Source organism: Pygocentrus nattereri, chromosome 21 (assembly GCF_015220715.1).
Source record: "Pygocentrus nattereri isolate fPygNat1 chromosome 21, fPygNat1.pri, whole genome shotgun sequence".
In the NCBI taxonomy this organism is placed as follows: Eukaryota; Metazoa; Chordata; class Actinopteri; order Characiformes; family Serrasalmidae; genus Pygocentrus; species Pygocentrus nattereri.
This window is the reverse complement of record NC_051231.1, coordinates 11,397,630-11,422,141: the sequence shown is the minus strand read 5'-3', so window position 1 is coordinate 11,422,141 and position 24,512 is coordinate 11,397,630. Positions and strand designations below refer to the sequence as shown.

Below are 24,512 nucleotides of genomic sequence, written 5' to 3'. Positions count from 1 at the left end.
CGTTTCCTCAGTGTTGTCGGAGCTCCGCTTTTGGCTCCTCTGGAAGTTTGAGCTCGGCCTAATCAGCGCACTCTGGAAAAGTCGGGCTCCGGTTAGAAGAAAAAAATTTCCCTGAAGTTCTTGTCGTGTTATGGAAGCGGACAAAATGGACGAAAACGACTGGAAATACCACGGAGAAGGAAACAAGAGCATCGTTGTTTCTCACGTCCAGGTAAGGCTGACAGGCAGCGACCGTGCTAGCTTAGCTTAGCGAGCTAATTCACCGGCGCTCATTGCGAGTACGTACGTTGGTTAAAAGACGCCAAGTAACGTTAGCTGGACAATACTGGACATTTCGGCTGGACAGAACTGGGACATCAAAACCAGCAAGTGGTCATCAAACTTCAACGAGCGTTTAGTTTTAAAAACGACGGTTTTGTAGTTTTCAGTTGGCGAGCTAACTTAGCGTTAGCTGGCTAACTAACGATACAATCGCACATCGCTTTAGAAAGACTTTTCTAAGATTCAGCTCAACCTTAAAAGCTTTAAAGGACCCTGTCATGAAGCTTGAACCTGCCAGCGTCATTTAAAGCAACATATGTCGTCGAGGGTACTTAGCAAAACAGCTAACCCAATAGTTTAACTTCTGCTAGCTATACTTTTAAAGATGCTTCTTAAGCCTGTAGTAAGGGGAGTGGTTCTGTTTGGAACCACGAGTTCTATGTAGAATCATTTTAAAGCTTAAATAGTTCTTTGCATGGTGAAATGGTTCTTCCGATTGATGGAGGATGTGTTGTGTGTGGATTCATACAGAGCCATGTTCTATACAAACTCTGTATAGCACCAAAAAGAGTGATCTGTAGAACCTGTATGTATAGAGCCACTAAAGAATCTTTGAAAAGCAATCCCTTATAAGAGTGTAGAGCTGTGTATGACTTTGAAACATCCCTGTGGTTTTTTCTGTTGCACAAACATCTTGGCAGTCCGTTCTGAAGTGATGAAGTCAAAGGTAAGTAGCCGTTCAAGCAAAGGTCATGATCTAATCTGGAAGTCCTTTCCTAGCTGCGTTTTTGGTGACGTGAATTAGTCATTCAGCTGTTTGACTGCTGTGTGGAGAAAGATAACTCCTCTCATCCATCTCTATTGACCTGATCTGGTTTCCTGAAGAAAGAATGAAGGGTCACTGGTGGGCTTCATTTGTGACAAAGGACTTTTAAAACCTCCTTACTTTATGCTTTTTTCCCCATGGAATATATGGACTGCGGTGCACCTTCCCTTAGCCTTTCACCTTGTTCTGTCTAAATCCTGTAAGGGCTTGTCCTTCTGTTTGCTGTTGACACACATTCTCTCCCTCTCCCACACCATTGTGCTCAAACCTACATTAGTCACATGCTCAGTGACTTTGACATTCTTTGAGCTTTTCTGGATCCAGCCCGTTTTCTTCCTCACTCGGGTTAGTTACTCAGTGTTGGCAAAAGGAGAATTCCAAAATTTCCTTGTCATTTCAGGGTGGTTTGGTGTGAAGTGCTCTGTTCTGGAGAAACTTGTAGAGTCACAGTTGTTCAGTGGTGGTGATGGGAACCAGATGTCTGAAGCATTCAATGCCTTAAAAGTCCCTCACAGAAGGTTAACATGAAATGGCTATGAATATGTTTTAAATACATGCAGGGCTTTAGGAGACAGAATAGTCCCCAAACAAAACCTTTTAGTCAGGTTTAAAACTTTTTTTTTTTCCAACCATTATTATGATTACATACAAAAACCCAGACGTGTGAATGTCCACTGGTGGTTTTTAATGGTAAATAAAATGCCTATATTTGTGCTGTAGTCATTAAAACCTCTGGTTTCCATCACCAACGCTGTAAAGAAAGCTGACTAAGTTTGTCTACAGTGAACGATTTCACATCAAAACGCTTAGTCACCAAAGTCTCAGCCATTGACTTATGCAAAAATGTTGAAAAGTCTGTGTAGTTCCCCTTTAAGACTGAGCTAAAATGTAACAAGTTCTGTACAGTGTTGAAAAATTACAATTAATATGACAGTGTGAGTTTTAGATTGAAATTCTTAGAATTGGAACTTCTCAACCTCAGGATCTCCAATCAAACCTGGTAAAATTGTGCTGGGCATCTAAATGAATTTTATTGTAATTACATACATTAAATTACATTCCATGTGCACGTGGAGAGCGTCAGTGTTTTCCGATCAGCCAGCTGTAAATAGACCCACTTTCAACACCACAGTCTCTTCTGGCTTAAGGCACACCCACTTCTAGTTCGTAAAGCTACACCGTAAGATGTTTTGTGTGCATGTGCAGCTGGGAGTTGCCTTGTTTGGCCTGAAATACTTGTTTAAAGGTTGGAGTTTTGGGATTTTCAGACCATCTTGTATGTCTTTATGAATTAGTCACGCATACAGGTTCAAAAAAGCAGGTCCACTTTTGATGTTAGGTCTCAAGTGCAAAATCAACATCATACTAATAAAGAAATGACTGTTGTAAATAATTCACTCACATCCTCAGACACGTCCTTTAAGTTGTGACAGTTTCCTTTGAATTCTCCTCCGATGGTCGGGTTCATCTGCTCAAGGAAGGGTTCCGAAGCACAACCGGTGTTAAATGTCCAAATCCCTCAAACTTACATAGTGCAGCATTAAAGTATGTTTAACCAGCCCAAGTTACACCCCAAGACAAAAATAATCATGTGTAGATAAGTTGACTCTGATAACTGCAGGATGGTACGTCATCTGTATTTGTACTGGTATTGCACAACCAATATTGACAGATGTCCATCATGTATAAGTTTTCTGTTCAGTAAAGTAGTGGCGTCTCTGTTGTCAAGCACTTTGTTTTTAGTTCTTTTTAAATTCTGTCTTGTGTGCTGAATTTACAATATCCAGGACCTTACAGGTAATGTTTGCTGTGTGCTTCAGGCTGTTTAACACCATTCACAATGTATAAAAATAAGTGCTCTGTCTTTCGAAGTTTGCTTTATCTGGTTAACATTTAAAATTCTGCTTTTTAACTGAAGCAGAACCAAACATCCTGCGCAAAACGCACTATGGCAGTTTTGTAAGATTCTTCAGTACCAAGTAGCCGTGCTCAGGAAGAATGGGTTCATTTAACTTTTATCACTACAACTGTAACAATAGCCTAGAATAGAATGTATTAAGCCTGGTTTAAATGTATTAAATATCTAGTATCGTCATAGATGTGGAAAATATTGTGATTATTGAATTTTCAGTACTGCCCAGCTCTGCTCTCATTTTAGTTTTTCACATTTTGCCCCATTTTACCGCCTTTTGATTAAGGAAACAGCTATTTGGACATTCCCTTCAAGACATCTACTGACGAGTCATTTCTATTGAGTCATGCTGAGCTGTGATGTTAAACAAACAAAATGACTTTAAAGCACCCCCCTCTCTGGTGGGGATTATACAGTTGTAAGAGTATGAAACATAATGTTCTTGAACCCGTTTGCAGGCAATTCAGTCACAACAGATTTAGATTTAGTCTTGTTGTTTTTATAAACCTACATGCAAAAGGACAGTCAGTAAGGAACTCCTCTGTCTGAATGATTATGATCTGTATTGTCTGTTCATCTTTGTGCTCCAGGTGATGAAAATACTGGGGTTGTAAAAGTTTGTTTCAGTTCTAAAGCTTGTTTATAGTTTAATGAAGTGCAGAGTTTACTGGTAGAGCTTTTCTGTCTGGAGGTTTTCTATAAGATTGCTGCTCCAAACAACTTATGGATTTAAGTTAAAGCAATTGTTTCATAATAAATCGTTCTTCTTACTTCAGTGTGGTTGATGGGTTTTGCTCTTTAGCCTCACAGCACCAGTGTAAAACTAATGTGTCTAACACGTCATGGACGTTTGTACCTCACCAGTTGTAATGGTGCAAGCTGCATATCACAATCACACTTCTCTCTAACTGTGTGAAATTATTAAGCAAGTTTATTTGAGATCACTGTGGTTTCTGACACTGTATGTCATATGGTTACCTATGAACATCGACAGGGTTAAAAAAATTTTTTTTAAAAATTTAATTGCTGCTGTCGGAACAAAACCTTGCAACTCCATTTACAAGGGGGGGCAGGCGAGGGTGTATTTCGTTTTTGTCTCTACAATTAAATATCTTGATTTGACATACAGGGTGATTCAAAGATTCATCCGATTTCAATCCGAAGTCATTACAGAACAATGGAGTCAATTGTAAATGGTTTATGGGAGCATAAAGTTTGTAATTTTACAAGTGCTCAATATGAACCTCCTCCAGCTGTACAGACAACATTTAATGTGATTTTACTGTTAAGTGTGAATAGATATCATCCAGAATAGGAAGAAGAAATTCTGCTTTTGTCAAGTGTGTAGTTGCTTTCAGCTTCAGTCCTAAAGGGTCTTATTGTCATTTCGTGGGTGTGGTGTTTAATGCTGATTCCGGGACAGATCTGCTCTCTGTTTGCATGCAGAGAATGAGAAACTAAGGGAATCAGAATGAGGTTACGCTTGCACTGAAAAACCTGATTACTGAGCTGAAATCCAGCTCTCTCTAATGGATTTCTTTTGCGCATGTAAGCACATTGAGGGCAAATTTTGTATTACAGTCCTTTGTTTTTTTTTTTTTTTTTTTTTTTTTTTTTTTTTTTTTTTTTTTTTTTTAAAACACCTCAGCATCACCTGGGACGCAGTGTCCCACCACATTGAGAATGACCCCAATACAGTGCCACTGTCAATTAATAGAGTATATTCATAGCTCAGCGTTTAACCCATTCATGTCCATGAACTGAATTTAGGATGATAAAGAAAAATGTCAGAACTTCTTCTGCTTGGTCTGAGGGGATAAATATTTCTGTAGTTTTACCTTGAATTGACACAACAGTATTTGGCTAACTGACTACATGAGGGGAAAATGGAGTAACTTGCACATTTATCACTGAATTGTTGCTTTAATATGACTAAAATGCACATGAAGTGTAGAGGGTGGTCCATGTACAATGTTAAATGATGGTTAAAACGAGCATCATGTGGTCTGTGAAAAGAGCTTCACTAACATTTTGCTTTTTGTTTGCTTTTTTTAAAAGCACTCCAGAGTCCTACGTCTCCTGAAGTATCCGTCTGAAGACGTGGAAAATGCACATCAGGTATAGTTTGAGGCCGATATCTAATCTCTGCTTAGTGGTAAACGAAGTATTTAGGTTTATGTAATCTGCGTTTCCTTTAAATGTGGTGTTGTGAGCCTTGCTGCTGATCACATGAAGCAGCTCATGCTTTTAAAGGGAATTTGAGTCATAAACCTTAACACAACGTCTTACATTTGTTCTCTCTCCCTCTCTCTCAGACAAGAGAACAAGCTTTCCAGCACATACTGAACATAGTGGACTATAACCGAAACGTCATGAAGCCCTTGCTGGGGGAGAAATACGTGCACAGTGGAGTGAGTTGACACTTACTATTTTTTCTGGCTTTCTTTTGTTCAGTAGTTTGGAATCACTAATTAGGCCTGTTAAAATTATTACAATCACTTATTCACAGATATTTGAGCTGATTGTGTAGTATTTTTCACAGTTGTCAACAAACGGTGTGAACTGGGTTCGTTTTCATCACTTGGTTTAAGGCAAATACATGCAAATAAACAAAGACAAATAAATTTGGGACAGGTCATGGGGCTTATAAAAACAACGGAAGTTCTTAGTTCTGACTGCTATAACAGCTTTAGAGGGCCGGTGGGGAATGCTGTATTGTTTATTTGATGCTTAACACTTAGATGGTGATGGCGAGTCATTTTTGTTTGATGCTAATGCCTTCAGAGAAGGCAAGAAATGTTTACTTGATATTAAAACCTTAGAGGGCAACGGTGAGTAATGTTTATTTGAGTGTAAGCAAATGTGTGTAAGTAAAAGAGTAGAGAACATTTACTTAAACAAGTCATGGATCTTATCAAAACAGCAAAAATTCATTCGTTTTCAGCGAGGGCTGGTGATTTTTGGAGACAGGAGTTTAACTTCATGCAAATAAGGAGCGAAGCGATGTGGCGATTACCAATAGGAGTTGAGCATTGAGCAGCTTAATATGCGCTTTATCTCCGCCGCTGTGAAACTGTGCACTCCTTTATTGGTTCCTAGATAATTGTTCCTACTAGAGATGGATAATGGCAGCGGTGCTTTCGCCGCAGATAGACCGTAATCACAAAGACCAAATACTGACTGCGCACACACAGGGATTAAATAAAAATAAACACACAAGCCATTTCTCTCTGAGATTTTTATCTCTAGCCGGAATGCCTCTGATTTGTGCTTGACCGCAGTGAAACCATGGCAACCAGCATTCCCCTGGAGTTCAGAAACGCCAACAGGCGATGAGCGACCAGCATTTTGGGCGATGAGGCGAAAAGTTGCTGCCAGTGTGAACGCGGGGTTAGAGGGCAGCCATGAGTAATGTTTGTTTATTTGATGTTTAACAACACCTTTTAAAAGGTGGTGAGTAATTTTGTTTTATAGATAACATGTTTAGAGGGCTGTGGTGAGCAATGTTTGTTTGAGCTCTATCTTTCTAACCATCAATACTTAGTAGCTCTGACCTGAAGACAGAAACCGTTAATCGGCTACTTTAGGCTTGTACTTTGATAGTTACATATAGTAAACAAAAATGTCATTTTTGATTGCAGTTATTTATATAAAATTTTATGATTGATTGACAGAATAATATTCTGTATAGAGTAATGACTTGGTGTGTAGCATTGTACAGATTTAAATATTAAAGACTAGACTGACATTTTACTTGAATATTTCAGTATATTCAAAATTTTAAGTAATTTTGGACCTGGAATTATTCTTGTAATGTGTTACAAACCTGGTCAAGTGTTTTGATCATCACTTTTGGAATACGAGCCATTCTGGACATCCTAATAGATGCTTATTGTTTTAGAACTTCAGTCGAAGTGTTAACAGCTTTGTTGTTCATAGGATCATCTACAGCTCTGTTAATCTTTCTGGGCACATCTAACACTTTAATCCTTTTCAAATTAATTAAAAAAAATTTTTTAGCTTGGCTACATTTATAAATGAAGGGCACCTCAGCTTCCTCTACAGAAAACTACACTTCTGCACAATTAGGTTTCAGTTTGCTTTAAAATTTTGGTAAAAGCAAATAAACAGTACTTGTACATTTAAAGTGTGGAGAAGTGTTCTCTGAGGATGTTAACGTTTTGTCATTTAGAAAACCACCATGTAATTTAAACAGGTGTTCAAACTTTGCATATGACTACATGAGTCAATGAACTGAGATTTATATTGTTAATTTTTTTTTTTCTTTTTCTTTCATCCAAACTTTTGAGCGCTACTGCAAATAAAGATGATTATCATTGCTGCAGGGTTTGTTCCTAGGGAGTGTCCTGGTGAGTGGGCTGAATTTTGTTGCTTTGAATGTCCACAGGAAGTTGTCAAACTCCCACTGGACTTTGTGAGGCAGCTGTCCTTAAAGGTCCAGCAAGAACGGCCAGGTAAGATTTGAGATGCCAGTCGTTTACTTCACCCTGTCTCTTACAGGGCTCAGTAGTAAAGGAAACGTCCAGTGCTTCAACCTCATCTTTGCCGCATAAAGGATTTTTTTGTTGCCCTGTTTTTAGTAGAAGAACAGAACTTGTTGACTCAACGCACTTAAAATGGAAACGCCTCTGCGCTGGCTGCTATTATAAGTGCACTTATTCAACAGGTTTTCTGTTCTTTTCCATGTTCAGGGAGGTTGTTTGTGGTAATCAGCAGGAAGCTATGAATAGAAATTAGGATGAAAACAGCTGGGGGTTCTTTTAAACTCAGAACTGAATCAGTTTTGCATGTCCTTAAAACATGCTTCTCTATGTGGCCTTGTCTGATTTTGCTTAACAAGGTTGCATGACGCACAACACGAGTGCAGAATTGAAGAAGTGATGTCACTTCCTTCTGTAGTAAACGCTCATTTCCTTTTAGGGTGTTTATACGTGTTTAATATTTTGCATGTGCAGGTTTTGCCAGCTTGATGGCCCTGATGACCTCATGATCAGGCTGTCTGTAAAGTTTTTATGGAAAACACTGACTGGCTTTTTTTCATACTTTTGTCAGTCATTTGGAAGCCATAGCAATCTAGTATGATTGTCACTGATGTAAGTTGTTTTACTAATTATTATGAAGCTGAAGTTGTGATTCGTCCATAATGAGGGCTGCACCAAATGCTAATGGTAATCAGTAGCTGTGCTCTCATCCCGCTGGTGAATTCAATTCCAGTAACTGATGTTGGAAATGCAAACTGACTGTGATTCCACCATCCTGTATTGAAAACATCCAACAACATCTATCATTAATCTATGAATTTAAGCAGTTATCTACTGATATGATTCTAAGAATCCTAAATACTGATGATGTAGAAGTTAGATATTTGCAGTATGTTAAAAAGCCTGTAACCAGTCACTGAATGTTTTGTGTGCTGTGAACATCCTGACCAGTCCACTAAACTGCTCTAGTCAGGAGTAATGCAGGCTGTTAGCGTTTTTACATCAGGCATTGAGTGAAGAGGATGTGCTCTTTTGTGGGAAGTGTCCGTGTTCCTCTCTCATTGATGTGAGACAGTGGTTCCCTACTCCTAGTGTGACCTTATTCTGCATATTCTGGCATTCTCTCAGTTCTCATGGTACGTGTGCACTTGCCTGTTCATTTCAAAGCAGGACTGTGCCACATTCTGCAGTGCATCAGGGTTTGTGGTGCGGTGAATTCTGCCCAGCTGCATGAGAAAAAACTTCAGCAGATTTCAACTTTATGTAATGAATGCTATTGTACTGCATGGCAAGATTAAGACAAGGCACTTGATTTAAATGGCACATTTCATACACAAAAAGGTCAGTGTGTTTTACATAAACAAAAGCAAGAACATGAAAAGGAAAAATAAAGGCTTAAAGAGTGCAGTAGTTTAGTGACAAAACTAATAATTAAGAGTACATGAATGCAGAATATAATATATAAATATTTTTTTTTAATATATAAAAAATAATTTTATAGGTGCACTGCTCAAAAAAATGCAGTAAGAATAAAGTGAAAGTCTTAGAGCTCAAATGAAAAGTAAACCGGTAAACCGTCACAAATGGCAAACGAAACAAAGCTTTCTTTGAAAGTAGGGAAGGGAAACCACTCCTTTTTTCTCTTCCTTAATTTAATACTGAAAATTCTTGTGTACAGAATTGTGGAGAGGAAAGATTTGAAAGAAGGCTGTTTGACTGGATAGTTTTCAGTGTTTACTCGTAAGTTACTTGCCGATTCTCATTGCAGACTTCTGCGTTACATTAATACAAATAATAAACTGCCCCAGATACGATTGACCTGCAGAATGCAGCAAAAAAAGGTGCATATGGACACGTACCATTACACATCCAATCCACTGAATCCAGTTAGTCACCAAAAAGTGAGTGTTAAACCACACAATATATCAGGCTCTGTACGATATCATCTGTTGCAGTATCATCGTATCAGGTGATACTTAAGCACAGAGTAGCAGCATTCAGGAAGCGTTAACTTTATTCTAGCTTATGTACCACAAATTTCACAACTTCTTTGGCTGTTTTCCTCACTTCAGCTTGCACAGTATTTTAAACAGAAACCAAATTTCCGTAAAGAAAAGGTGCTATTAGAACTAGAATTAGAACTAGAACTAGAAAAACTTGTCGGCAGAGACGCAGCTACTTTATGGGAAAAGTTCCCCATCGTGTAGTATTAATGCAAGCAGATCAGAACAAAGTAATTGGGCAACAATGGCCTTTACCCAGGAAATACGCCACTGATAATGCAAGCAAAACTGAAAAGCAGCTTCACATTTGTTCTGTTATTGATTATTGAACATTGTCCATGGTAATTGTATCCATGTCTGTATTCAAACAATACGTTGTTCCCCTGGGCGTCATTGGCTCACTTTCTTCTTTCACAATCTAAAGGGGTTTGTAGGACATTAGTTTAGCACAGATTAGCCACACACGGGAAACATGGGCTTATTAACTTTACTACTGTCTGTACACTTGGGTGTTGTGCCAGTGTCTGTTCAGTGGTGCAGTGTGACTGGTACTTTTGTAACTTTGGAAAAAGTGTTTTTAGAACGTTCTTGTGTTAATAGTCAACTTTCTAATACAGAACTGCGGTGTGACAAAGTGATGGACACTTTTAGTGGATGCGGCCTGTGCCTTCCCAACCTCACCCACCTCTCGCCCTGCCACTTTGGAGACCACCGACCTCCTCTGTGTGTGGAAATTAAGGTAAAATGACACCAGTTTCATAGAACATGTTGAACCTTTTCAACCATGTCGCAGCAGGTTGCACAACTGATTACACTCACTCGCACAATGGTTCATGCCTTTTCAAGTATTTTGCTTAATGACTAGAAAGGTTGTAGCATTTTTCAGTTGATGATGAACTTGGGCTGCCAGAGCACAATGTTGCATAATCTTAGATGTGATGTGTACAAAAACCTGTAGTATCTACACTGCACCCAGGAGCAGGGATGGACGATGCAATAATATTGCTGCATGTGCAAAAGTTTGTTCAGCAGATAAACAGTAACTGTGTGCAAGTTTGTTCTCTGTAGTAAAATATAATTTAACCAGGGGTGCACAAACTTTTGTAAGGCCTGTTAAAAAAAAAAAAAGTATGAGATACTGTATATCCATTAAAAGGTTAAATACTGCCTGTGGTAATTGTAGTCACTTGTGTAATTTTATGAACCCCCCCCCAATAACAAACGGGTCTCCACTGCCCAAGTCATCTTTACGTAGTTATGAACACACAGGTTAGTTTAGTATCATGCTAGTTGAAGTCCATTAGTTCGAACACTGTGGAGTCCAGATGTTTGTAAACAGTTTACATAATACCCAAATGTTGTTTAATGTAATGTTATAAGTAAAATGCTACAGTTAGATTAAAACAATTTTTTTTTTTTAGTTTGCTCACTGAAAAGTCTACCTAAAAACAACTTCTTGCTATACTTGCCGTCTTTACCATCTTTAGCCTGTGTTTCTTCTTAGAATTAATGTTTTAAGCTAACACTTGCATATTAAATAACATTAAGCCATGTTTTGGCATTACCTACTGTGCCTCCCAATGTAAAATCTGTGATGGCAACCATATACACTATATTTCCAAAAGTGTTGTCATCTATGCAAATCATTGATTTCAGGTCTTCCAGTCACTTCCATGGTCACAGGTGCATAAAACCAAGCACCTAGGCCTGCAGACTGCTTCTGCAAACATTTGTGAAAGAACGAGTTGCTCTCAGGAGCTCGGTGAATTCCAGCATGGCACCGTGATAGGATGCCACCTGTGGAACAAGTCCAGTCGTGAAATTTCCTCACCACTAAATATTCCAGTCAACTGTCAGTGGTATAATAACAAAGTGGAAGTGATTGGGAATGACAGCAGCTCAGCCATGAAGTGGTAGGCCCAGTAAAATAACAGTGCAGGGCTCAGCAGATGCATAGTGTGCAGAAGATGTCAATCGCTGCAGACCTCCAAACTTCATGTAGCCTTCAGATTAGCTCAAGAACAGCATAGAGAGCTTCATGGAATGGGTTTCCATGGCCGAGCACCTGCACCCAAGCCTTAAATCACGAAGCGCAATGCAAAGCGTTGAATGCAGAGGTGTAAAGCCCCGCCACTGGACTTTAGAGCAGTGGAGACGTGTTCTCTGGAGTGACCAATCACACTTCTCCATCCGGCAGTCCGATGGACAAGTCTGGGTTTGGCGGTTGCCAGGGAAATGATACTTGTCTGGCTGCATTGTGCCAAGTGTAAAGTTTGGTGGAGGGGGGATTATGGTGTGGGGTTATTTTTAAGGAGTTGGGCTCGGCCCCTTAGTTCCAGTGAAAGGAACTCTTAATGCTTCAGCAGACCAAGAGATTGTGGACAATTTCATGCTTCCAACTTTGTGGCAACAGTTTAGGGACGGCCCCTTCCCGTTACACAGAGCAAAGCCCATAAAGACATGGATGAGCGAGTTTGGTGTAGAAGAACTCGACTGGCCCGAGTCCTGACCTCAACCTGATAGAACACCTTTGGGATGAATTGGATGAGAAGGCCTGGCTCACAGTCCACCAAATGTGTCTGACCTCACAAATGCACTTCTGGAAAAATGGTCAAAAATTCCCATAAACACACTCATAAACCTTGTGGAAAGCCTTCCCAGAAGAGTTGAAGCTGTTATAGCTGCAAACGGTGGGCTGACATCATATTAAACCCTATGGATTAAGACTGACATGTCACTGAAGTTCATATGTGTGTGGAGGCAGGCGAGCAAATACTTTTGGAAATATAGTGTATAAAATCCTGTTGGTGTGTGTTCACTTCTGGGGTTTGTCTCTTTTAATGATGATAAATGATTTTCAAAGTGCAGAACCCCCTTGTGGGAAATCTGAATTGTTGAGGAAAAAAATAATTCTTCAATTAGTTCAAAATCAAACCATTTCTAGACCCCCCCCCCCCCATTACAATACTTTTAATTAAGGCAATTCATGTTGCACTTGAAACTTTTCTAGCCCCAGTATTACATCCTCAAAAATGTATTGTATTATGTACAGCCCTGTTAAGCCTGCTTATGGACATGAAGTGTAAACTTAAATTCTTTTCTCTTTATGGCAGCCAAAATGTGGTTTTCTACCCTTTTCAAGACATGTTACCAAGGAGTGCAAGCGGAAAGTGTGCAGATTTTGTATGCATCAGCATTTTAAGGTGAGTACCAGTCTGTGTGACTGTCACAGAGAACTGTGTTCATGTAGTAACTGTTAATGTAGAGTTCCACTTCTGCTTCAGTTTACTGTATTACTGTGTTCTGTACTTGTGAACAGTTGAATAAATGCAAATTAGTCTGGGTGATTCCTGCTTCAATGAGTTATAAAGTGGGTTTTAAGAAAAAGAAAAATTTGTCACATGCAGAGAAAAGTCACAACTTTTTTATTAAAAGTAACTGACCCGTGATTCACTTGAGTGGGCCAGTTGTGTTGAAGTGGTGCTGTAGGCGCCAGAATTTTAATAAAAGCAAGGTGGACTGCAAGTGGATAAACAAGTTATCGTCTTTCATCTTTTTCCTGTGTAGTTAGCCAATGGAAAGTGGAACAGACTGAGCAGGTATTGCCCCTTGGATCTCTTCTCAGGGTAAGTGCTCTCAGATGATCAGTAGACGGTTCAGGCTGTAAGTTTGTGAGGGTCTCTGTTTTCTCTCCATGATGGAAGGGGGAGGTGAAACATGTATATATCAACATTGTTTCCTTACTTGCTGGTGCACAGTGATATAATCAAAATGGTTGTTTTGGAGGTGGTGCAGAAGTCCTTACAATTTGATGGATATTTATGGTAAAACAATCACATTTACAGGCAGCCTAAAAATCCGACTAACACCTCAATTGGAATGGACTAATTTATCTGATTGAACGAGGTGGGTAATCCTGTAAGTAATCCATTAACTAGAAGAATAATAACCATGTAAACGCCTGTATCCGATTACATTCACAATTGGAAAGTAAGTACATTCTGCACGTGCGTCGTATCATTGTGAAAGTTTAGACATCCAGCTTATGTCTTGGATCACGACAGTCCTTCTCTTGGCCTTTTAATAAGTACATGTGAAGTATGTTTTACTGAGTCTGACGTCATTCTAAAGTAATTAAAAACATAAGCACTGCTCACTGCTGCTCGTCTCTCTCTGACTGGACTCTAGTGATGCTTGTTTTCATGGTAATGTCTATACTCAGTATAGCCCCAGTTCCAGGGAAGTTGGGACGTTGTGTAAAACATAAAAACAGAATATGATCATTTTGCAACTCCTTTTCAACCTATATTCAATTGAATACACTACAAAGACAAGATATTTAATGTTCAAAAGGATACACTTTGTTTTTTGCAAATATTCACTCATTTTGAATTTGACAACTGCAAATGTTCCAATGTTCCAAACGGGTGTTTTTTGAGCATTCTTCAACTTTCCCAGTCTTTTGTTGTCCCCGTTCCAATGTCTTTGGAACGTGTTGCAGGTATCAAATTCAAAATTAGTGAATATCTGTAAAAAAAAAAGTATCTGTTTGAACGTTAAATATCTTGTCTTTGTAGTGTATTTATTTGCAAATCATTGTATTCTGTTTTACACAACGTCCCAATTTCATTGGAATTGGGGTTGTAGTTCTCTGAGCATGTGCGTAATTTTGTATCGAATTACTTGTAGTGAGCATGTAGACGGACATTTTCATCAGACTGAATAGAGTGAGAGAAACACCTCAGTCTTGATCTGTAATGGAGTGTATTTGGTCAGATTGTGTTTATATGCAAAGATTTTTGCCAGACAATGAGAGAACAACCAAAACAAATAACGGAATCCTTTATTAGTCCCACAGCGGGGAAATTCGTGGTGCTGTGGTAGCAATGGGATAGCAAGGTGCTCAAGAAAAGAAGCAACAAGAAGAGAATTAACAAACAAGTAATAAACCTTGTTAATTACTTGATAAGGTTTATAGTTTGTTGCTTGTTATTATATAGACACAAAAACCTGAACTCTGGTTTGGTCTTCAGCAAACGAACTAGGTGTGAAAACGCCGTTGAAGACCTGATCTGAAGGCCTGTAATATGTAAATGATTTGTAGGTAAATTACTTCCAATTTAAGAATTAGATAGAAGAATTAGAAAAGGGTCTCCAGTGGTTCCTCACACAAGCTGCTTGAAGGACAGCAAGAACAAGCAAAACCGCCTCAAGGCAAAGGAGGGTGTCTGAAATAGACATTTTGGTTTATTTATAACCTATTTTTGGTCTTTTTGCAGATGTGTAATTTCATGGTTTAATGATTTTGTTATTATTAAAAAATGTGCAAAATAGTAAAAGATGAAGTGAACTTTTCTGTGTAGCTGTGTCCAGACTTTTGACTGGTCATGTATAGTTGCCGTCTGTCCTGTTATCTCTTTCTGATGTAATAATGTACACATGCGAGCACATACAACAGGTAGCCGGATACTACTGGACTGTTGAATTGTATTTTCTTTTATTACCCCCACCTGCGTTATCTGTATTGAGTGAGATTATACATTCAAAGCTTATAAACTTGTTTATACATTATTTGTACAGTATATTTTACTATGCATGTAAAACTGCACAACAGATCTTCATTTTCTGAACAGAATTACCCGTTTCTCGCGTTGAGACCGAGAGGTCCAACCGTTTGACAGACGTCAGCGTTAAAACAATGTGTTGTGGAAATGTAAATATAGATTAGAAACTGAGTTGTACTTCAGTACATCCCAGCTTCCACCTGGCTTAATCATACTTTGTTCCCAACACTGGCAAAGCTACTTAGTTCTGAAATCATCTGACTCATTACTTCACACAATTTTGATGAATTATTCCAGCTCTGAGTCTATGAATGGACTTTGGACCTACTGCTTTTATTGAACCGTAATAATCGCGTCACTCATTTTCAGCTGACAGAGGCAGCAGGCGTGTTTTGGCTTAATAATAAACCCATGACCCCGGAATGAAATTACAATACAGACATGAATCATTGGTTCTGTTTCTTTAAAATCTTATATTATTTATTCAGTATCATTTTATGGGCCATTGTAAAGCAGAGAAAAGGCTTTTCATACATGAAGCTTGTACAGTACAGTTACTTGATTAACTGATCATTTATTCTTTCTTTTTTAGGAGCAAACAACGAATGTACGTCGCAATCAAGCACTTACTAGAAGAACCACAAAACAACTTGAAAATTTTTAAGGTGATTATAATGGCTGTCATGTAAATATGTGAATACTGAATGTTTTGGTAGTGAATGAGCTCTACATGTTTCAGCGATCATGGCATACGTTTGAAACATGAAAGGAATTCTGCGGATTTAATAAATCTAAGGGGAATCCCACTGATCTGCATAACTCAAATTGAGTGGCTTGAAATGCTTCGTTCTAGAAAAACTTACTTGTAATGATCATGGTAAAATATTGGAAAACGCATTGCTGTTGCTTAACTTGTCTAAGTGCCAGTCAGAACCTTTAGAGTGAGGAGAACTGCTGCTCAGTAAGTTGTTCTGGGTTGTTTGGACACTAGAGGGCGCAGCAAACGCCAAAATGAGGCCAAAATTATTTCAGGCCTATGGAAATTTTAATTTGTAAATGGTTAATCAGACACATGCACTCATTTTCTTAACACACATCCAATGTTTAAGTTTCAAATATAGGACTTTGTTATTTGCTGTAGAAAAAAAATACACTGAAGTCAGAAGGAAAGGTGTGGCATCTTAAAAGAAATCTATGTTCCCAAATTAAGTTCCCACTTGAAAGATAACAGCTGTTTTTTTTTTGTTGTTTTTGTTTGTTTGTTTATTTTTGTTTTTTTAAATAAAAAAATACAATTTGGCTCCATTCATTCACACTCACATGTGCCCTCTAGTGTGCTGCTACAAGAAGGGATGAAAAGGAAGTGGCCAGGCTCCTTCTGAACTGACTCTACTTACAAATTAAGACTAAGTAGTAAAGCCTGATGCATTAGTCAGACTCAGCCCTACTCCTCCAGATGGATCTTTTTACAAAGTTTAGTTCTGGCACTGGCATTAGATTCCTACCACAAACATTCACATGTCTCTGAGCACTTCGATCAGCTGAGTTGAATTAGGGCTGGAGCTCTGAGTCACATCTCTACACAGGAGTCACGTTCCATGCTGCTTTATCATGTGAGAATCTGGCCTTTTGGGTCCCTGTTTATTAAAGCTTGTTCCTCATACTGTATATCTGTACATGTATATAGTTTAATATGGTCAACACTGTTGGGATAGATCAGTTGATTTTGTCGTGGTTGAGGTGGAGTCGTGGTAAATTTGTTGCTGCTTCCAACCTACTTAGTTTATTAGCTACACAACTTTTGCAGTGGAGCGTTTTCATCTTGAAAGTCAACTTTATGTAGCAAGTCTAAATCAATACAGTCGTTCTTTAGTGTCGAATGATATGTTGACGGTGTTCTGGAAAGCTTGTCCAACCTCTCAAGAGTTGCTGCAAAAACAGTTTTGGTTGAGGCACGGGTGTGTATATAACTCATCTTTTGAGATTTGATGATCATGTCCCATAAATTTGATTGAAACAAATGGATCAAGCTAATAACAAATATCCATGTAATGTAGTACTTCAGTTGGAGTATGTATGTATGTATGTATGCATATAAGAATGAAGAAAAAAAAATTGTCGAATCCCTTAAGGTTTAATGGTTCCTTGTAAACTAAGGACATGAACCAGAACAAAATGTTGAGGTAGAATCATTTTGATTTTTCCTGAGTTGGGTCCCCGTGTTTCTCAAGTTTGTGTGACCTTTGTCTGTCTTAACACGGCATGAAATTCTGTTTTCTACCCATATCAGACAGGCACTTTGGAAAAATTGCTAAATTGAGTAACTACACGATGTCTAAATGTTTGTAGACCCCTGATCAGTGTTTCTTCTGAAATGAAGTGCAATTGGTGAATTTGTCCCTCTGTGCTGCAGTAACAGCCTCTACTCTTCTGGGGTGACTGACACTAGATGTTGGAACATTACTGAGGTCAGGTACTGATGTTGGATGATCAGTTCTGGATCACTGCAGAGAACGCAGTTCTACTGCTCCACAGCTGGGGGGTTTTAAACCCCTCTAACTCACGCTTGGCGTTGAGCATGGTGAGCTCAGGTTCATGTGCATCTGCTCCAGAGCTTCATCTTGTTGACCAGTGCTTTTCTAGACATTGGACAAGCTGTAAGCACTATTATGCACAAGTAACCAGGTGCACTTTAAAGTAGCTGACTTCACTAAGAAGTCTGGATTGTTTGTATTGGTGTGTTTTGCTGTGCATATTTTGGTGAAGTCTGACTCGGGTGGAAAACTGGAATTGTGTATGTATGGGGGCAGATATAGAGAAGTAGAAACCAGAACTGTAAAACTGTAGCTTTTAACCTCCCTCTGAACTCTTGTAGAGCCAAAACAAAAAAAACAGTATGATTTGTGTTCCAAGCCTCTCTCGTCTCTCTTACAGGGTGGAGAATTAATATACTGCTGTAAAGATGATGCTAAGCAACAGCCAGACCTGAATGAGCTAGTACAACACCTGTGGCCCTACTTTCACCATAGCAACAGCCTCTACAATGGCCACCAGTCCAGTAAAGCAGTCTTCAATGAGTTCATCCAGGTGATTTGCAGTGCCCTGCTCAGCAGTGGGGACTCCAATCGCTCGGGGGAACCCAGGAAGGTGCAGCTTGCTGAGAGCAGACCGCTGTGTGAAGCCAGTCCACTCCACAGAGAACTACTACGTAATGGTGAGCATGTGGGTCCAGTGGGTATTATTCATTGTCACATTTGGATAGGATTAGTGTTACCATTTTTAATGGTAATTCCTCAAGAATCTTGTACCAAAGACTACACACTCCTCTGTCTGTAAAGATGTCATCTGCTTTTACCTACTATAAAACGAACTGTACAAATACACCCAGGTTATCAGTCCTGGGTGAATTGATGTGATGGTAAATATTCAGCTGTATCCTGTTTTGTTATTAAAGCTGAAGTAAAAGTCAGGAGAACAAACATGCTAAAATATAGTGTTTTGAGCACTCATTCTTCCTGTAAGAGCTGAAGTGGCAGCATTCCTTTTAGAAGTGCTTTGGTTTCCTCTTTTAGTCCATGTGGTTTGGATTTGTTGCAAGAGTCACATGAGGGGGAAACCGTCACATGACAAATTCAAGCATGAATGTTTTTCTCAAATAGTTTGGTTTTTGCATCACGTCAGGTTATTGACGAAGTCTATCTGCAAAAGTTGAGCAGAAAACAAGGAAAAAAAACGTTTGGTTGACTTCTATAAATAAGTCAGTATGGCGGACAGTTTCTGTTTCCACTACAGCAGAAGTTTTTGGGAGTTAAAAATGTAAAATAAATAAATCCTGTGGTTTGACATGTAACTAGTGTAGACAGTCCTATATTAGTTTATATTGAGGTCTTATTCTATGCTAATAGGTCATAAACTTTAGGTCATAGACACGTAATGTTGTTTAACAGACCTATATGTAAAACCAGTTCTGTCTTAATAGAACTTAATATAGGTTGAAAAGTGAGGCAAGCTTGTTGTATTTGCATTTACATATTTTACAGTCATCTGAATATTATATTGTTCGATAATAAACTTAAATGAAGGCAGCAATATGCAAATGAAACTTAAGCTTTTGTATTTATTTAAAAAAAAAAAAAAAAAAACTGAACATCCTAATCAGCCTCAGGTGATCCAGTTGAGTTACTGCAAGTGTTTGTAATAAAAAAGCTTTGCTGTCAAGATCAAATGTAACTCCTTTTTTTTTTTTAAACAAAAGACCAATCTTTAACCATATCAGGTCAAGGATTCTGCAGTTTGTTAGAATATATTCAGTGTCATAATGGCAGTCTGTAAAAGTACATTAGATATTTTGTCTCTATAGTCCTGCTTGGAAATGTTCTTTGGATGTATTTTTTGAGATTGAAGCTCAGTAACTATCATCTGCTTTGTGCTGCAGCCATCAACTGAATTTGGAGATTACAGTGTAGCCTGTAGCTCACCAATTTCTTGTAATCATGATATGCTCTTTACTCTGTCTTTGCAGGCAGTCATGGTCTCCCCAAAGACTGCGTCCTGGCAAAAATCCTTCAGGTTCAGATGTTGGACAATCTGGACATTGAAGGTGTCTACCCATTGTACAAGAGAGTGGAGCAGTATCTGGAGGAGTTCCCTAAAGAGAGGTGATGGTTATTTCATTATTTCAGTCAACCAACCAACATTTATTTAAAGTCTGAGTACATTGAGACCCTTATTTATAGCGTAGCCGAAATAGTTGAAAACAAAACGCATGCTAAAAAGTAGTAATAATCATAGTGGTAAATAAAAAAAAATAAATAAATAAAAAAAAAAAAAAAAATCAGTAGACCGTTTATAAAAAAAAAAAGATAAAAGTACAATATAGTAACTTAAGATAAAATAAGGATAAACACAAAATATAATGTAAAACGTTTTCTTTTAATATGCCCTCAAAATGATTGTGGTGTGTACACAGTAAATTAAAAAATTTACGTATTTAGAACTACAGCAAAACTTTTCTACAAACTTGGCCCCAAATATCATAGCATTTCTTTGTGGAGCTTTTTAATTGCATGTCTAAACTGCTGTTGAAGCCAATTCTGAAAACTTCACCACTCTCCTGCTCTTAGACTGTAATAGAGTTCTATAAACACTAGGTGGTGCAAATGTACAAGAAGTATGGAACTTCTGTGATGTTATGAGTCACAATGTCCTGTGGGTGGTGAGGTGTGCATGGTAACTTCATCTTTTCTCAGTCAGACCAAATTTTAATAATGTGGCTTGTCATTATAATTGGGAATCTGAACTTAACGTACTAAACAATCTGTGCTTCAGGAACAGACTTCAAATAGACGGCCCTTACGATGAGAGTTTCCTGGAAAAGGTGAAAACTTGTCCCTCTGAAGATGATGGATCTATAGAGTATGCAGTTGGAAAGGTAAGACTGAAGTACAGAAACAAGGATTTAAAGGCAAAACATGCAGCCTTTTACTGATTTTATCCTCTGCAACTCCAGGTTCTCCAGTACAGAGTCGCAATGACTGCCAAGGACTGCTCCATCATGATCACGTTTGCGCCGTGTGGCGAAGATGAAAAGTAGGTGTCGTCTTTAAAATTTAAGACGGTACTTTATATCCTCAATATTGGTCTTGACAGTCCTGAAGTGATGGGGTTTTGCAAGGCCAACTGTACAGCTGCAGTAATAGTGCTTTGGGAAATTATGCTTTACCATTCAAAAGGACATTATTCCTGCCATATTAGAGCTCCAGCTAAACAATAGCACTCCTTTCACTTAATCCCAGTTTTACCCCAAAAAGGCACAAGCATGTCGTGCTCAAACCAGAGATCCCAAATGCTCCTCCTGGGAAGAAAAGTCTTCTGGAGCATCTGAGAAAAAATACGCAACAATCACTGCACATACACTTTACACTCTGAAATGAAGTGTGAAAAATGTGCTGAAATAAAGTGCATCATTCAAAAGTGAATATCAAACAGGCCTGGCTGATCAACAGTTGTACAGGCCCATGCAGGCCATGCCTCATGTTCAGTTACTACCAACATCATTTAGAGATTCGTAGTACACCTGGGGGTCAGATTCATGAGTTTTATCTTAAGAACCTTCAAGTTTTTTCTTAAACACAACTCAATGTTTTAAGTGCAGTTCTTAGGAAAAAAATCTTAATTATTCTCAAGATAATCTTAACTAAATTTCTTAAGAAATTCTTAAGGAACTAATTGTTTTCTACATGCTGTGCTGCATTTTGGCACATCCTCCATGAAGCAAGATGCATCTTGAATTTGAATTAACTGCTATTTCTGTTATTTAGTTTAATCTGCTAAGAGGAGCAAAATGGAAGAAACATATCAAACCAAGCATTTCAATTTTAGCAAACAAGAATTAGAAGTGAAGGTGGAAGAAACGGCCAAGAGGGGGAAAAAATCCTCCTTGGAAAATACAATAATTGTGGGGTGATTGGCAAAAAGCCCAATAAGGATTGGATAACTGTCGGCTCTTAAAGTGTGAGGCTGTCGTAACGTTAAGAGAACATTTTCACTTTTTAGAACTTTCCTATGAAAAGTTAAAAGAATTTTTGAGAAGGTATTTGAAGAATAACTTTATTTAAAACAAAAAAACCTTTCACAATTTTCTTTCTTTAGACACTTCTGTGAATTGGGCTGGTTGATCTTTCTAAAGCATAAGAGCTTTAAAAAGTAAGAAGTAAACAGCTGTTTAAGAGTGACCAGGCCCCCTTTGAGCCCTGTAGCTGCTGAAGGTTAAAGTAACTGTACTTTTGATTTGCTTGGTGCTTGCAGACTACAACCAAATTTGGAGATTCAGCCTCCGAAGCCCCGCTTCACGTACTCCGTCTCCATCCTGGATTTGGACCCCAAACCTTATGACAGTATCCTGCACCAGTACAAGCTGGACTCCAAAATAGTTAACTACTACCTGCGGAGCACAAACAGCGCGCAGGACCTGCCTACCTCAAACCTGTACAAGGACCGGCAGGACTGCACGCTGCTCTTTCATGCCGTATGAAAAACCTCTCCTCTCTTCACTACTCCAGAGTGCTGCTTTTGATGTGAACAATGGGAAAACATGCATAAACTGAAGATTGAAGCACGTCGCTATAAATGTTTGAGACCTCCCCATTTTACCATGTGTGCCATCTTTTTTTTTTTTTTTTTTTTTTTAATTTAAATGTGAAGGTGGGTGGGGCTCTTCTAAGTTGGTATCAGTCTTTTTGGTGTTGGCCAGCTGGTCTCGTCCTGTGGGACATATTCTAACTGGGCCTGGCCTCCTCATTCACAGTGCCTGGGTCAAGTAGAGGGAGCCGAAGGGCAGAATGGCGTGAGCAGATGGTCATGCAGCACACAGCCACGCTCTGGTGGTAAAGAAGTGCCAAAAGTGGACTTTGTGGTTGTTTTCTTGACAAATTACTTTAGTTTTATGGACAAATGAAGTTGCAGTTACTGTTTGCAGGAAGCGAACAGGGAGGGTCTCAGTATGTCTGTGAGTGGAGAGAGTGTCTCTGTTAGGAGACTAGAATAACAGGAAGGTTAAAGATGGTTACTTGAGGTAAAATGAGGTTACTGCTCTGTTTGACATCTTTAGGTCTACTACCACTTTTCTATCAGGAATACTGTACTGATGGAAGCTGCGTGTGACTTATACAAGATGTTCGTCATTCAGACTGGTTTGATGTGAAGTGTTTCATTGTAGAGAAGCTTGCAGTTTTGCTTTCCTTTACAGTGGTGGTGATGGGAACCAGGGACCGCAACGTTTACAACTCCAATTTTTTTTGTCCAAATGTAATATTTAATGTTAATGGTAACAGTGAGGAATCTGAAGTTTTTTTTTTTTTGATACTCTGCCTAAGCATACATTTAAAAATACCATGCCAGAGGTACCATGTTGAGAATGATTTGACCTAAAATGTACTCATATCAATTTCATGTAGTATGTAATGTAAATGTCATGCAAGTTGTGTTTTTTTTTTTTTTTTTTTTTTTTTTTCCCCCCTTTTTCTCTGTGAGGGAGCTTTTAGCATCTTTAGACGTCTGGTTCCTATCACCACCACTGTGAACAGTTCTGAAGTTCCTCCAGAATGGAATACATCAAACTGCTCTGAATTACTGTTCACAACTTAATAATGCTGAAATACTTTTTTCTGAACACTTCTATTTAACTATTGGGATTGGAACTAATCTCTCTATCAAAGTACTGTATTACTGTGACTAAGTATTTGTTGAAAGTATATTTCCTCAACTCCTTTGAGTTTGAGGCTTGAGCTATTTTTACACTTCCAACTCCTCCACAAACACAAACAAAAGAGAACCCCATGCAGCAGCTACGTCAGGGTGTACAGAACTTCAGCTTTTTTTTAACCGTGGAAGCAGCTGCACATTGGCTTGTAGTGAGTTTTGAGTCAATGGATTTTCTGTTCTAAGTACAGAGAGAAATGTTCATCAATGGCAGAAACTGATGATGCAGCAGATGGACATGAGGCTGAAAAGGCTGAACTATTCATTTAATTCACCCAGTTATTGAGGGTTTGCTGAAGTCTGCTGTTAAAGTCCAGCTCTGCTAAAGATGCTGAAATGACCTGAAATTAGAGGCATGTTTGGCCCAGAACCTACACTTTTGATTTCTTAAGTGTCTAATTGAAATCAGCTAAACCACAGTTATGCAGTGGTTTTACATGAGGACCAAAGTTGTTCAACAAACTCCATTTTCAGCAACACAAATTACACATACAATATAATGGCTTGAGCTTTTTTTTTGAAGTTGTAAAAGCTGCAAAAGTTGTTAATGTCTTGTTGGAGCGCTGGGAGTCGATCCTGAAAAAAAGGCTCTTCTCCGATTCCCAGCATGGAGAGTCAACTCCAGAGCTTTGGGCTTGATTCCACACAGTGATGCTCACTGACTGTCTGTGCAGGCCTGTCACATCATGACATTTTAGCAGTTATTTAAATCATTTTCTTATTTTGACATTGTATGCAGCTGTTAACGTATTGGCCTTCAGCGGCCAAATTGGCTTTTTTTTTTTTTTTTTTTAAAGCCATCTTCCTTCTGTTGATACTCGGTTCTGATGACAAACTGCTTGAGCTCAAATAAGCAAACCGAACTCGCTGCAGCCCTTGGATAGTGTCAAACAGCCAACATTACTCACTGCTGTCTTCTAAAGGAGTTAATCAAACAAACAAAAGTTATAGCACCAAGAAGTTAGAACTTTGTGTTTTGGTAAGACTGATGACTTGTTGCAGTAGCTATTTTCCGCTTTCTTTTATTTCTATACATTTGCCTGAACTGAGAAACTCTCACCCAGTTCACATCCTTGTGCTGTAAACACAGAACATTTAACTGCCTGAATTATTTATTGAAACAATACCTGTGACAGGCCTGCTCACAATACACGCTGGTGTGATTTTCACTTGAGAAACCTGAAC

At 38.7% G+C, this 24,512-nt stretch overlaps 1 protein-coding gene across 1 annotated transcript; it reads left to right on the top strand.

The window, feature by feature from the left end:
- Positions 1-22,219, top strand: ippk (inositol 1,3,4,5,6-pentakisphosphate 2-kinase). Its single transcript, XM_017704717.2, has 13 exons — positions 1-211; positions 5,058-5,117; positions 5,315-5,410; positions 7,408-7,474; positions 10,122-10,243; positions 12,618-12,707; positions 13,072-13,130; positions 15,661-15,733; positions 18,003-18,282; positions 19,591-19,726; positions 20,397-20,499; positions 20,578-20,657; positions 21,876-22,219. Exons 1-13 carry the CDS (start codon positions 131-133, stop codon positions 22,099-22,101), a joined length of 1,473 nt encoding a protein of 490 aa, XP_017560206.1. The 5' UTR covers positions 1-130; the 3' UTR covers positions 22,102-22,219.
- The last annotated feature ends 2,293 nt before the right edge of the window (positions 22,220-24,512 follow it).